Source organism: Rhizophagus irregularis, chromosome 5 (genome assembly GCF_026210795.1).
Source record: "Rhizophagus irregularis chromosome 5, complete sequence".
Classification (NCBI taxonomy): Eukaryota; Fungi; Glomeromycota; class Glomeromycetes; order Glomerales; family Glomeraceae; genus Rhizophagus; species Rhizophagus irregularis.
The window spans coordinates 4,501,500-4,518,577 of NC_089433.1; the positions used below are offsets into that span (position 1 = coordinate 4,501,500).

Below are 17,078 nucleotides of genomic sequence, written 5' to 3' on the forward strand. Positions count from 1 at the left end.
TGTATTTTTATTTATATTTGGCTAGAAAATTTAAGTATAAATAAGCCTCAAATTCATGATCCCCTTTGATTTTCTTTTTTCTTTGTTTTTCAAAAATGTAATTCAATTATACTACTACAACTTGTTATATTATAAAACACTTATTAGTTTTTTGGAAAAAACAATAAAGCAAACTTAGAATTTTACACTAAATAACTTTCCTTTTATTACAATCTAATTATAAAATATTTTAACTATATTTAAACACAAATTTCTGTATTAAAAAAATTTTGATGTTTAAAGGATTTTTAAAAGCATTCAATGACAATTTAAACAAGTAGCCATAAAATTATTTATGCATCAAATTATTAAATTACATAAATAAAAATTGGCAAATTTAATTTGGATTTGTATTCCTTTACTTCAGAGTACAAAAAAACAATATTTCTATTATTGACCTTTAAAGTTAATAAATCAAGATTATAAAGATTGCTCATTGATGAACTTTGATGTAATGATTGAATAAACTTCATCCTAAATAATTTAAATATAAGAATAATTAAGCAGTATGTAATGCAGTCAGATGAAAAGAAGCTTTAAATTTGAATATTTACTGTATACTAGTTGGTTTATTGTCTCAAATCTTCTTGATTTCAGCACACATAATCAAACATAATTATATTGAATTTGTATAGTACTTTATACTTTATAAATTAAATTAAAAATATTCTAGAAAAGAATATTTTTTACTACAAATATTTGGACTTACCACCAAAAAAATGGAACTTTTGGAAAACTATAAATTATATATAGATAAAGACCAAATATTGAAACATAATACTTCAGAAATCAAAGCTAAGCAAGTAATTTCTGATGAGATTTATAGTGTTTTTAGAATTTGGCTTATAAAATTCTCAGTATACTTCATTGAGTTAATGAGTTCAGTCTTTTTTTAAACAATGGATGAAAAAAAATTGGATGTTAGAAAGATATTTATAAAATTACAGTTAATGATCTTTCCAAAACACAAAAAGCAAATAATAGCTAGTCTATCTCTTGGATATGAAAATATTCCATATTCTAGTATATTTATATTACAAATGAATTTTCCGTTCAAATACCCAAAATAATTTTGATAAAATTAAAAAATACAAATCTAAATAATTTGTCTACTTATAATCAGTATTTATTATATTTTTTATAATTTGTAATTAATATAGAGTAGATCCACTATAGCTCGTAAACCTCATAAATCAAACTAAACAATATTTTACTGTAAATATATTAGAAATTTGGAATATTAATATCACCAAGGAAATATGAAATTGAAGTTCCAATTTGTAATGGAATTCTCAAAATTTATCAATACTCCTTTTGATAATATTCTCTTGATAAATGTTATCAATACCATCTCCAATATTTATCTATTACTTACCTATACATTCTATTTATTTTTTTAATTATATATACAAATCTTTCTTAAAAATATACTTATTTTACTTTTTATTTAATAATTGAATGATTAATTATAGTAAATAGTTTCCTTCAATACCTATTAGCCAAATATTGTGTTTACATCAATGGTTAAACAATGCTTAGACTTTATATATTATTTAATGTATTAGTCTTTATAAAGAACTTCTATGCGAAGCACAGGTATCATATTTATAATTTAAGTTAATTGGTTTGTCTAAGTTTAATATTTAAATATCAGCAAAATCTATTTCAATTCATCAAAAAATGTCATCAACTTCTAAAGATTCAAAGGTGGCATATCAACTCTCAATAAGTGATATCATTTGGATGTTCTTAACAACACATATCAATATTCAAGGAGAAGTATTTTGGTACTAATGTTAATTTAAAAAACAAAATCTGAGCTCTAGTAAAAATTTGAAAATAAAAAGACTTCAAAAATACTTGAAGAACTGGCCAACTTTATATCTTATTTATGAAATTGTTGATAATTCTAACCTTACTTCACATACAACAAAAAACTAATTTTGGTAAATTTGAAAATTTGGGTGAGATAAATAAATTCTGGTTATATAAAATTACCTTTTATGCTTAATTAAGATTGTTCAGCAAGTAAAACATACCTGTATTTTAATTTTCATGAAGCTAAGTATGATATTTATACAAAATGAACCTTTACATCCAATTAAAGTAGGCCAACCCTTTGATAGACTGGAAATAGTAGTAAGGTATTCAATAGCAACTACAATATATACATATTCCTCTTCTTGTTTTGGGTAGTGGTCCTACAATGTCCAAGTGGCCAGAAGCCCGAGCCATGTTACAGAAAAGCATATTTTTTATAATGAGATAAAAATTCAACCCCTTATCAATAGCTTAGATTCTATTGTTATAAATAAACAAGCATTTAACAGAAGAAATGTTAAGTTTCAACAATCTTAGAATTGATTATGGAAGACTCCTATGCATTGAATCATTATTTGGCACAATTCAATATAATTTATTATTCATGAATATGTTCTCCAAAAGTATAAAAATAAATAGAATTATTTATTTTTCATCTCACCAAAAAGTTTTAAAAAAAATAAGAAAAACAAAAAAATTCTTATTCTTTTAAAATTAAAATTTAATTATGAAACAAATTACAAATAGTATTAAATAAATGAATCATGGGTAATTTTCATATTTTGTTGGGTTATATCCTCAATATGTTGAAGAAATAAGTTATAGTATTAAATACATCATCATCATGTATGAAAGATGGTAAATGTCAAAAACATTATCCAAAAAACTTTCAAGAAATTAAATGATAATTATCAATTAAAACTTTTGATTGGAATTATGTAAATCATGAAAAGGAAAAATAAACTACACTATAACTGAAACTGGCATAAGCTATACATCCAGTAGTAGTACATTAGTTTTAATTTCAAATGATAGTAACATTTTTTTATATATTCATTTATTAATAGTAAAATGTGATGGAATTTGTTATATAAACATGTTTGAATGATGATTTATCAAAGTAACAAAGTAAAAGTTTTGTATGTCATTATTTTGGTCATGGATACAAAGAATGCCAAAATATCGATAAAACCTTTTTATCAAATGATACATGTTTTAACTCCCTATAAAAAATATGTATACGGTTTTTATACTGTATATACGTATTTTTGATACAGTTTGCATTTTTACATACGGCATATCAGTATAATGTATACTGTTCGCAAAATGTGCTTAGTAAAAAATACAATAAAGTATACGGTAAACATACTGTGTGATACGGTATATTAAATTCATACGTCTATAACGTATATCATTTCTACTGTATATCAGTATTTTGTATACGGTTCACAAAAATATTGTAAATAAAGGATACGGTATTCGTATTATTCTACAGTATATTAAAATTCATACGTTTATAACATATTTTCTACAGATATATACAGGTCAAATAAATAAAAATCAGATTTTTGCCCTTTTTAATATGGCTGTCTGATTTTTTGGCAATTTTAATATAATATTTCCGATTTTAATAAATATTTCTGATTTTAATATAATATTTCTGATTTTTAACATGAAATTGCCGATTTTTGGTTATTTGTAATAGGATTTTTCAATTTTAATATGTAACATGTGATTATGTATTACGGTTTAATATTTATTTATTAACTTAGATTTTTTTTTATTTCAGTTATAATTATTTTTTTGCCTTAAAAACTTTACTAAAATACTTTTTAAATACTTTATAAAATAGAATTAAAATATTTTTTTTCTTAAATATAAATACATTTAAATTAAATAACTCATAATTTAAAATATAAACAAATATTATATTTTTTTTACATATATTTCAAAGTATGGTTTGAGCATTTTGGCTGAAGTAAATCTTATTCTTTTAATTAAAAGTAGTTTAGTAAGTTTAAAACTGTTAAGATCATAAAAGTACAGTTAATATTTTTGGAATTATTTACATTTTTTATATTATACAGTAGTATTAAGTTACAAATTTTTTTACCTTCAGAGCGTATTTTGAGATCTTTAGCCAAAGTAAATCAACTTCTTATATTAATTGTAAGTTGTTCGGCAGGTTAAAATCTACTTGGATATTAATTTTCACGAAGGTACAGTTAATACTTGATGAGTTATTTACAATTTTCACAACAGTACTCATTCACGACTTTTATTTTTTTCATTTTGTCACTCCAGAGCGTATTTTGAGCACTTTATCCAAAGTAAACCAACTTCTTATATTAATTGAAAGTTGTTTAGCATGTCAAAATCTACTTGAATATTAATTTTCACGAAGGTACAGTTAATACTTGATGAGTTATTCACGATTTTCACAATGGTACTCATTTACGAATTTTATTTTTTCCGTTTTGTCACTTCAGAGCGTATTTTGAGCACTTTAGTCAAAGCAAATCGACTTCTTTTATTAATGCAAAGTTGTTTAGCATGTCAAAATCTACTTGAATATTAATTTTCACGAAGGTACAGTTAATACTTGATGAGTTATTCACGATTTTCACAATGGTACTCATTTACGAATTTTATTTTTTTCCGTTTTGTCACTTCAGAGCGTATTTTGAGCACTTTAGTCAAAGTAAATCGACTTCTTTTATTAATTGAAAGTTGTTTAGCATGTCAAAATCTACTTGGATATTAATTTTTACGAAGGTACAGTTAATACCTGATGAGTTATTCACGATTTTCACAACAGTACTCATTTACGAATTTTATTTTTTTCCGTTTTGTCACTTCAGAGCTTATTTTGAGCACTTTAGTCAAAGTAAATCGACTTCTTTTATTAATTGAATGTTGTTCGGCAGGTCAAAATCTACTTGGATATTAATTTTTACGAAGGTACAGTTAATACCTGATGAGTTATTCACGATTTTCACAACGGTACTCATTTACGAATTTTATTTTTTCCATTTTGTTACTTCAGAGCGTATTTTAAGCACTTTAGCCAAAGTAAATCGACTTCTTTTATTAATTAAAAATTGTTCAGCAGCTTAGAATCTACTTGAATATTTATTTTAATGAAGGCACAGTTAATATTTGTGGAGTTATTAATTTTTTATAATTGTGCGTATTACATTAAATTACAAGTAAATTTATATTCTTAATGTATTTTGTTTAAAATTTAATTATTTAACATTAGTTTTTTATTTAATATTGCTTAATAAAATATTTTTTAAATTTTAATTCAATATTATAATATAATTTTTTATAAAAATATATATTTCATAATGTATATACAATTTTTTTGTATAGTGAAAAAACTGAAAAATGTGGTTAAGAATTGGTAATACAGCTGTAAAAAGTCACAAATCGGACAAATATAGCTAAAATCAGCCAATTTTTATTTATTTGACGTGTGATAGAGTAAGTTTTTCTACACTTTAAAGCATCAAACAATACTAGTATCTGCTAATATATACTACCCAAAAACTCACTGATGTAAAATCACAATTATTAAAAAATTCACAAGAATTTTTGTTAATACTGTTTAATTTTTAAGTTCAAAGTCCGATTGATAATACTAAATTCAAAACTCAATTATAAATCATTTTTATAAATTATAATTTAAAAATTAAGCAGTATTAAGGAAAATTCTCATGAATTTTTCTTAATACTACTTAATTCTAATTTAACCAATTTAGTATTAAGGTTTTAATTTAAAAATTAAGCAGTATCAAGGAAAATTCTTGCGAATTTTTCTTAATACTGCTTAATTCTAATTTAACTAATTTAGTATTAAGGTTTTAATTTAAAAATTAAGCAGTATCAAGGAAAATTCTTGCGAATTTTTCTTAATACTGCTTAATTCTAATTTAACTAATTTAGTATTAAGGCTTTAATTTAAAAATTAAGCAGTATCAAGGAAAATTCTTGCGAATTTTTCTTAATACTGCTTAATTCTAATTTAACTAATTTAGTATTAAGGCTTTGATTTAAAAATTAAGCAGTATCAAGGAAAATTCTTGCGAATTTTCCTTGATACTGCTTAATTCTAATTTAACTAATTTAGTATTAAGGCTTTGATTTAAAAATTAAGCAGTATCAAGGAAAATTCGCAAGAATTTTTCTTAATACTGCTTAATTCTAATTTAACTAATTTAGTATTAAGGTTTTAATTTAAAAATTAAGCAGTATCAAGGAAAATTCTTGCGAATTTTTCTTAATACTGCTTAATTCTAATTTAACTAATTTAGTATTAAGGCTTTAATTTAAAAATTAAGCAGTATCAAGGAAAATTCTTGCGAATTTTTCTTAATACTGCTTAATTCTAATTTAACTAATTTAGTATTAAGGCTTTGATTTAAAAATTAAGCAGTATCAAGGAAAATTCTTGCGAATTTTTCTTAATACTGCTTATATCTGCCAATTCGTGAAATTAGCCAAACATAAAGATTTGCACATTTTAACAAGAATTATGTTTCACAAGCTTAAATTGTATGTGTTACATAATCAGATGATCTAAATCTATCAAAAAATAAAAAAAATTTTTTAACGTTTATTCAAAAATAACAATGGCAACTACTTTCTTTTTCAATCACTTTTCAATCACTTTTCAATCAGATTTTTGTTAGGTGACTTAGAAAAGTTTATAGGCATATATAGCAGGTTTTTTTTAATCAGTAAGTAAGAAAACAAATATTAATAATTTTATTAATAAGAAAAATCTTTTTTCATTTATTTTTAACCTTATTTCCTTCTTTTTTTTAGTAAAAATATATACAAAATAAAAATGTGAGTTATGATTTAGAGTTTTTGAGATGTTTTTTTTTGTTTTTTACTATACTAATTTTATTCTACTTGTTAATTACTTTTTAAAATTGATTTTATTAATTTATTCAATTTAAAACAGAAATGGCAAATAAAAACTTGTTAAGTAAAGTAAAAAGAGCCCAATAATACCTGTAAAGATCATCTTTTGGTAAGAATTATAATTTTAAAAATTTTTGTGTCAGAGTTTTATTCAATTAACAAAATCGTTAATATCTCGGCGCACATGTATGCTAAACACATATATTTATATTCATATGAAAGCCCAGAATCTACTCTACCTGAACGAAAAAAGATTATTCAAATCGAATTACTAGATGTGAAGATATTAACGATCAAAGTCAAAGGTTAAAAATAAATATATTGAACGTAATTATTCAGCAACTTGTGATCCAATTCATGTGATATTTGGTTTATGGATAGCTCTTGATTACCTCTTTCTAATGAATATAAATTCATTCGTCTAGCACACATACACGTTAAGTTATTCAATATTTTGTCATGACAATTATATTTAAATTTTTTAATTTTAATGATATTATTAAAAAAATCAAAAAATAATATAATCAAATCAATTTTATTTATATCAGCGGTGTGAATCTATCATTTTCATGTAAATTGTATTAGCATTTTCTTAATAAAGTTAGTTTTTTGAATATAAAAACTTAATTCCATAAATCAGCCCATATGTTAATTCTAATTTAACTAATTTAGTAGTATTAAGGCTTTAATTTAAAAATTAAGCAGTATCAAGGAAAATTCTTGCGAATTTTTCTTAATACTGCTTAATTCTAATTTAACTAATTTAATATTAAAGCTTTAATTTAAAAATTAAGCAGTATCAAAGAAAATTCTCACAAATTTTTCTTAATTCTAATTTAGCTAATTTAGTATTAAGGCTTTAATTTAAAAATTAAGCAGTATTAAGAAAAATTTTTACAAATTTTCTTATTAAAAAAAAGAACTTTTAAATTACTAATTAAACTTTAAAAACAATCTGTATGATTTAAATTTTAAAAAAAATACTTCTGCTTTTTAATTTTCGCATTTCTATATTTAACCAATTAAAATTCAGCTGATCGCCGATCACATGCATTAATAACACGTTATTGTTTATTTTTTGTTTATTTTTTCAAAAATATTCTTTTCTCTTCTTTTTTTTTAGAAAAAAAAAGACAATAAAAATGAATACCAAAATTATTTTAACATATAATAATAAAAATTAAATAAAAAACTTATTTTGATAATATATAATATATATATTTGTACCAAACTACTAATTATACAAAAAGTGATATGCACGTATATCAATTAACAATTACTTTCACTAATATCTCACTGGAATTGTAATGGTGAATTTTAACAATATTAATTAAACAACTATATATACACCGTTTTATGTTTTTATTTTTGCATTAATATTATATGTTAACATATATTAATTATATTTTTTTTTACTTTTATGTATTTTATTTAATTTTTTTAATATATTACTAACATTACTACTATCGTTTTATTACTTTTTTATATCTAACTAATATATTAATAATATTACTAACTTTTTATTATTTCTTTTTTATATTTAAAATAATGATAATATTACTAATTAAATTTCTTTTTTTTTACTAACCTTTTATTATTCCTTTTTTATATTTAAAATAATGATAATATTACTAATTAAATTTCTTTTTTTTTGTTTATATTTTGCTAATATTATTTTTTTTACAAATAGTATATTATTTTATACTAGTTTTTTATTTATATTATTTATAAAAAAATATTTGTATATTTAATATTATTTAATAAAAATTTTATTGATTATAAATGCATTTTAAATTCTGTTTGCAAATATAAAATATACGATTTAATTGAATAATATATACTATTTATCAGTACAAAATATGCAGTTTAAACTGGAAAAAAGTACTGTTTATCAGTATAAAATATACGGTTTATCCTGGAAAAGTATACTGTTCGCAATATAAAATATAAAACAATATACTGTTTATTGGTATAAAACATACGGTTTTTCTACTGTTTACAAGTATAAAACATACGGGTGAAACTGGAAAAATATACTGTATGCAAACCGTATATATGATACGGTGTGCAGAATACCGAATATATACAGTATGTGAAAATACTGTAATTATACGGTAATAATACTATAAATATACTGTTCGCAAAATACGAAAATACAGTATACTAACCGTATATATATTTTTTATAGGGACTGTTGGAAATGAGCAGAAAATAATTTCAAACAAGATGAGACATTTAATATTATTTAATAATAATATATTATTAGCAATTAAAGTTTAATAGAATTCAAAATCATTTTTGATTTATTTTTATTATTCCAATGAAAGAAAAATTTGAAAGTCATTGTCAACTTAAAAAATGTCAATTTATATTATTTGGCATTCTAGATTTACAATATACAGAGTTATTGTTTTCCAGATATGTAAAATGACAGAAAGTTAGAAAGTATGTAATAATAAGAATGATGATAACAATAATAATTATGCAGAATTATAGAGACTAAAGAAACACACAAAGTAGAAGTAGAAGATGAAGCAGAAGCAGATAGAGAATTACAAGAAAGTGAAAAAAGAAGAGGAAGACGAAATAGGAGAAGAAGAAGGCGAAGGAAATTATTATAGCACAGATAATGATATGAAAGAAAGAAATAGAATGGATTTCTGATAAAACACTACCACCATTTGTTTAATATAAATAAAATAAGCACAAACAATTACATTACTACAATCCATAATAATAAATATTTTTATGGAATTAAATTAAAAAAAAATGCAACAAATCCAATGATAGATGCAGCAATTGGATTCAAATCTTACAGCATTCTATATGGAAAATAACAATAAATTAAACTAAATAATACACTAAAGACTCAAATGCAGCAAGCTTCCGAAAGCAAAAATGAAGATAATGACATATGAGTAATAATCAACAACAAGTAAAACTTAGAAAAAAATTCAAATAATTAAAATAACCAACTTATGTTCTTAATATTTTATATACAGGATGTGCTATAAAGCTATTACAGTGAGATTACCAAGTTGATTACATGGTAAAAAACCTGAAAATAATTATGACTATACATAGGTTGTGATTGTATAGAAATCTCTTAATTAATTATAGGAAGTGTGTGTTATTATATGAGGTTTAACTGTATTCAAATTTAGTATAAATTTGAAGTTTTAAAGTTGACCAGCTTATGAATGTTGAATTCTAGCCATAGAAGAAAGATAAAACCATTAAACTGATTAAAGTCATGGTGGAAAATAAATTCTACACAGAAATTTTACTTACTTCACTGGGAATATCCAATTTGTCAAATTTGCAGTAGATTATTACACTTTTTCATTTATTTTGGATGATACCCTACCTATCAACAAAATCTTTATTTAAAGTATCATGATGTTAATGGACAAATAACACAGCTCACGCTGATAATATAGGATGGCATTTATATATACAAATAAATTTAAATTTCTTGCAGCTTACTTATTCTATTGCAAGGTCAAATTTTATCATTGTTTAATGCATATTAGCAATATTATTATCAATTCTTCTAAAGTTGCTGAAAGATAGAGTGTGGAAATAAGAGTAACCAATGATGATTCTAACATCATGATATTGTTAAAATATATATTCTTATGATAGCAATGTGATGATTATTAAGTGGCAAGATGAGACTTTCGAAGTTGCTACAGAATGCAGAGAAATGCCTCATCTATAATTAGTATCAAGGTACACAATATTGAAAAAGACAAATCAAATGATAATACATTAAATGAAAGAATTTTACAAAATGTAATACTAAGGAGAAGGATAGCAAAGAAAAGCCTGCCAAGAAATGGATAAGGACTTGCTTTTGCATTATTTCAATTTTATATTTACAAAAAAATATTCAAAAAAAAATATCAAAAAATATAAAAAAATGTAATTTCAAAAAAAAGGAAAAATCAAATCTTACCAAATTATATTAAATAAAAGATATAAAATCAAATTCATAATCAAATAATTTTTTTTAATAACTCACAAACAATATAATTACTTTGAATATCAAAAATTTTTATTAAATTAACACCATTCTTTGAGATATATTTTTAAATATACTATACATTGATATAGATGACAATTATAATTTGATGGTAATGATGATGACATATCCCATAGACAAATTTTTTCCCAAAAGCAGTAAGAATCTATAGTTCCAGTTCCAAATCCCATAAACAAATTTTCCCAAAAGTTCAACAAGGAATCTGGAAGTTCCAATTTCTCAATTGTATAAATCAATGAAGAAGTTGTTCAGCAGGCTGAAACTACTAGTGTTGAAGTTTTCATAGAAAATCAAGATTTTAATAATGGTACCCTATTGAATTTTTCTTTTTTCCAGTTACTAACTTCAGAGTAATCACACATGTATTTGCATAGTTAGGACTTAGGATATTAGAAAACATTAACTGAATACTTTATTTATATGGGTTTTCCTATTAAAAGTTCTCATTTATAATTTTTTTTTTATATAAGTATTAGCTTTCCTTTATTTTTAGAATGATTTATTACATTAACTTGGGATAAAAGTGCTTAATAATGCATTTATCTTTGAGATTGCTGATTAATAGTACATAGTCTAATAAATAAATGAGTAATGTTTATGTAAACTATTACTATTTATAGATATTTATATAATTAAAAGCAAAGAGTTTAATTTAATATAAATTTATTTTGTATTTGTAACAAAAAAGTATTATAAAAATCAAAGTTATTAGCTAAATTTTTGGTCAAATAATTGGTCAAGCAGTAGGATTTAAGGTAGTTAGTCAAAGTTAATCAATCAAAGTGTCAGTCAAACTGATTCTTTTGAGGTTATTAAAAGACTTTCCTAACAAACAGTATAAAACAATTCTTAAATATTATTAATGATTATTCCATATATACTGTAACCTTTGAGAGTAATGAATTTTGGTTATGTAAATTTTTTTTTTTGGTTTTTACAATCATCATAATTGGCATTTAACGCTTGAGCTGCCTAGTTATATTGGCAAATTGCAAAAATTAAATACCTGAGTTAATTAAATTCAAATATTAGATAGAGTACTTAATATATTATTACAAGAATATTACGATCAAAAAGAAATAAGTCATTATATTTATAGGTTAATAAAAATCTTTTTAAAATATGAAAAATCGACGTATGATTTTTTTTTTAACAAAAAAGTAATTCAATTATAAATCGGAAAATCACAAGTTTGAAAAAAGTGAGCAAGTTTGTAATTTTTTTGTAATAACAAAAAAATCACGAGTTTTCTATTTTATAAAAGAAATAAAATATTTAATTATTTCATCAAAATACACAAATTTTTTTCAAGTTTTAGTCTTAATTTACTATCAATTTTTATATGTTGGAACGTATTTATGAAAGTAGATTTATAAAAATGTATAAATTATAAAAATGTATAAATTAAATTAAATGAAACAGGACCAAATAGATATGTTAATATTTTGTTTTAGTGCGATAACTTTTTTTTAGGAAAAAGAGTTTATATACCCCGTTCGTCTCAAGGCAAGATTCAAATAAATATCTGAAATTAAACATTTTTCCATATTTACAATTGAATAAATATTTCATCGAAATACGTTACAAATTATTTCTATCTTATTGTCTTTTTATCTTTATTAGAATTATAAATAGTGCTGAAATGTTGATGTTTATAATTTTTGGATATTTTCTTTATTGAATTATATCGTGATATTTAATTTATCTTTGAAAACCAAATCATAATTAAATAAAATACATATTGTATATGTAGAACAAATAAAATATAAACAAAATAAGTTGATTTCATTATGCATAGGCAATAGTTCAGAATAAATCTTCGTTTAAATTTTCTCAAAATCGAAATTTGTGACGCATAATAAATTCTAGTCAAAATTAAATAATAATCCAGGTGTAATCTATAGATGCAGGACCCGAAATATTTTTGTTTTATATTATATTTAGGCTAAAAAAAAAATATTCAAAAAATGAATCATTCCACATATTATATAGAATATCTAAATATGCAGTACAATCATTTTTTCAGGGCCGGAATTATGATAATTTCGGTCAGTATCCAAAAAAGGTAATAGCTTCCACTAGGAATTATCTATAAAAGGAAAGATTTCATGATTTTTTTTTTTTGACTGGTTGTAACGTAAATAACGCAAACTCGAACTTGACCTTTTTATGTATATTTCGGGTCCTGTAGATGCGAATATGACTTTCGATAGTTTAATAAATAAATAATTATGGGGTTATGGAGGCTGATATTATTATTAAAATTTAAAATATGTTTACGATCAGTAACGGTACCGAAATGTAACGTAACCGATTTAAGTGCTACCTTAATCATCAGAAATCAGACACCAGATTAATTTAATCAAAATCAAACGCCAAATCTGCCAAATTTTACTCTCACGGGAAGGCAGTGGAGGCAGTGCTATGCGAGATTTTTAAGCCACTTACGCAATATTAAGCCTTATTACTACAAAATATAAAATTTATTAAAAAAAAATAATAAAATCATGTCAGCAACATACTTGTGATGATGTCTACAATATTTTTTTTTTTTTGAAAAATTTATATGAAATTTTTTTAATGTTGACATATTCAAATTTTGCCGTTGTACCAGAATTTCTATCAGACCAATCAAAATATCATCAGATAGTTAAATTATAAATCATTATGTTACTAAAAAGCTCATGTTAAAATAAATCTGACATGAAAATGATCGTCATTTTAATTTTGGTGATATTTTCTAAATAGAAGGTAAATATTTACAAGTGTAAACGAAGATGTACTGCTTACAGAAAAAAAAAATCGTTTAATTGTTACCAGCTTAATAAATAGACTTAATAGTGATAAAAGCCATAAGATAAAAATAGTAAAATAAAAATAGTGCATTTTCATCCAATCGGTTGGTCCTGTGACCAAAATTACAATATGATGTAATCTAACCATAATAGTGAAAAGCGAATACTCACGCCATTATTTTTACGGGGAGTACAGGTTTATCCAAAAATTTAGTAACACCTTTAAAGTGTTACACGACATCATGTAATTTAATAAATATATACGCCACGATAATTTTTTTTCTTAAAAAACTCCCGTTGAATTTGTTAAAGATTAACAAAATGCAACTTCCTATTGATTGCCTTAATAATATTTTTGAACATTTAGAAAGTGATAAAGTTACTTTGTATTCATGTTTATTAGTCAATCGACTTTGGTGTAAACTTTCCGTCAGAATTTTATGGAGTAAAATTAGAAATTACAATACTTTAATTTCTTGTCTTCCGAATGAATCAAAAGAAATCTTACTTAATAATGGAATTTTAATAACAAATTCAAAACCTCCAATATTTAATTATGCATCATTTTGTAAATTTCTATCAATTTATGAAGTTAATTATAATATTAAGAATATTCTTAAAAGAAGATATTTTATTTCTGTTCAAAATTTAGACGATAATATTTTTATTGTATCACAGGAAATATTTAAACTTCTTATGGGACAAATTCCTTCTTTAAGAAAAATAACATTTTTAGGTTGGTCATTAAAACATATTACAAATTTTACTTCATATTCTGGAGCTAGAGATTGTTTAAAAAATTTAACAGAATTATATTGTTATTCAAGTATTCGTACCGAATTTTTTTATCAATTATCTCAAGTATGTCATACTTTAAAAACACTAAAAATAATATACAAAAAAGTCATTTCAAGTGGATTGGTTGATTTAGTATCCGTTCAACAAAATTTAAAATATATGTGTATGTATCGATTTGGTCTTCATAAAGATTTGAAAGATACAATTAATTTGATATCAAAAATTCCTAATACTTTAATTTCAATAAATATTTATGGGGGAAGAATGCATCCAAATATTTCATTATCATTTATATCTAGATTCACTAAATTACAAGAACTTATATTAACATTTTATAGTAATGAACCTTATAGAGATTTTAGTAATTTACAATACGATATTTTTCCATATTTACAACGTTTAGAATTTAAAAGAGAATGTCCTGATAATGATTCATTAGTAAATTTTTTGGAAATTAATGGAAAAAATTTAAAAGAATTTTATGTTAGAAATAGTAATAATTTATTAAATTTAGCTATAATTAAATTTTGTCCAAATCTTAGAAAACTTTCTACTAAATTTAGTAATGATGAATTAGATACGTTAAAATTTATTCTTAATACTTGTCAATATTTAGAAACTATTGATATTTTTTGTAAAGAATATATGAATGATTTAAATTTAATTGAGATTGTTATGAAAAATGTACCTAAAATTCATTATAAAATCATTTTAATATAAATTAAAAAATTTATTATTAATTAAAAAAAAATTTAGTATTAATATTGATTATTATATTATCACTTTTTATAATTCTTTTTTTCGTATTTTTCAGTTAATTTTTTTAAAATAAAAAATATTCTATCGGATGGTAGCCACGACTGACGACTCCCGAGTTTCACGATTCACAAAATCATTTTGTACTCTATATAAGTAACCAAGTGGCGCATTTTGTAGATCCGAAAGTCATTTGATCATGCCATTTTGCCAAATCAATTCTAAACTATTGTTTACAAGCAAGCACCGTTCCATCGCACAAGATACTCGGGTAATACCTGGGTTCGGAAGTTATATTGTACCTTGGAAACACCATCTAATATCGAAAGATTAAATTTTTTTTTAACCTTTAAATATGCAGATTTTATCGAATTAAATAAATAAAAAAAAATAATCGTATAAATAAAAAAGTAAATTGAAGAAAAATAAAAAAAAGATCGGTAAAATGATATTTCTGTAAATTATCCCCCTTTAATAAGATTTCGGCAAGTTGCGACATTTTTGGTCAAGTGACTTTCGGTAATACAGGTTCTACAATATTTATTTGTCAAAATGATGAACGAATCATAGAAATTCGTGTAACTATTTTTGGTTGATATTATCTCGTTTTTAAAATTTTTTACTTTCTTAAATTACCGTAAATGTAAAGTATTACAAGTAACACTCAAACCACGAAGAATTCTTTGGAATGTAATACAAATAAACTTTTTTTTTTTTTAATTCGTTAATTCGATAGACAATAATTACAATAATTTAACAATTATAATTAATTGGATGGTATACATAATTCAATTTTGGCGTATATATTAAAAATTATTGTTTTTTTCATAATATTTAATATGCTGCGGTTATTGCTTCAGCGGCTTCAGCTAGTGTTGATATGTGAAATCATTATTTGAAACCTAGTAGCGTGGCCAGTCATTTCTCTAGTCATCGTACGTCCAAATAGATATTAGATTAATTTTTTTCTCAAACCATTGATATTATGTTTGATATTTTATTGATGATTTTGGGTTGATTAAAGCAATGATAGCCTCAATTTACAGAATTATGTTTAGTTACGACTTACTCAATATCGTATAATTAACTTGTCTGATATATATAATTAGGATTATTCTCTATGTATTTATACTGTAAGACCAGTAATATTGTTAAGAGATTTTTTTTAGTTAAAAATTGCTTACATTTACTTTTAAAATAAGAAAATTTTATTTTTTAATTAGTTAATTGATTAATTAAAAAAAATTAATTGCCCATATATTGTGGAAAGGTACAGTAACTCACCAGATCTTATATTTTAGTTTCAAATAAACAGCTACTTTTGATATTATCACAATTTCATTTATTATCACATTATTATTATTTATTTTTTATTTTTAATTCACAAAATGAAATAACAATCAATCAACATGGAGAGAGAAAATTAAAATTACTTGTTTGGAAACCGAGTTACAGTAAAAATTACCGAGTCCTACAGACTAAGACCGAAAGTAATTCGCTAAACTAATAACCAAAACACGGCTGTACCTTACAGAAACAGGGTGTTACCACCTTGATTGGAAAAAAAAGAAAGAACAGGAGGGGGATAAACCACCTCCTGAACGAATATCACATTATTATTGTTTTTATTATGGGGTCATATGGTCATATGGCCATGTAACACGAATTTCAAAAATTTTTATTTTTATTTTTATAGCCAAGTAACATTACAAACTAACATGTAACTCAATCAAAAATCGTTGCATAATGCGTGGCTAAATTAATAAAATTCTTCGATCATGTGATCTGTTTTATTTATCACATCGTTACGCCCCGTCCGAGTTTTTTATCTGAGGGACTTATTTTTTTCTAGTAGATGAAATCCTAATTGCCACATATTATTCATCACAAAA

The 17,078-nt window shown here is 23.2% G+C and overlaps 1 protein-coding gene across 1 annotated transcript; it reads left to right on the plus strand.

The window, feature by feature from the left end:
* The first annotated feature begins 13,925 nt into the window (after positions 1–13,925).
* On the plus strand, positions 13,926–15,173 carry OCT59_025508 (uncharacterized protein). Its single transcript, XM_066138954.1, has one exon. It carries the CDS (start codon positions 13,954–13,956, stop codon positions 15,148–15,150), a length of 1,197 nt encoding a protein of 398 aa, XP_065992144.1. The 5' UTR covers positions 13,926–13,953; the 3' UTR covers positions 15,151–15,173.
* The last annotated feature ends 1,905 nt before the right edge of the window (positions 15,174–17,078 follow it).

Bases quoted from the DNA above. Each gene is read 5' to 3' on its own strand.
- OCT59_025508 (XM_066138954.1), top strand. From the start codon at position 13,954: ATGCAACTTCCTATTGATTGCCTTAATAATATTTTTGAACATTTAGAA.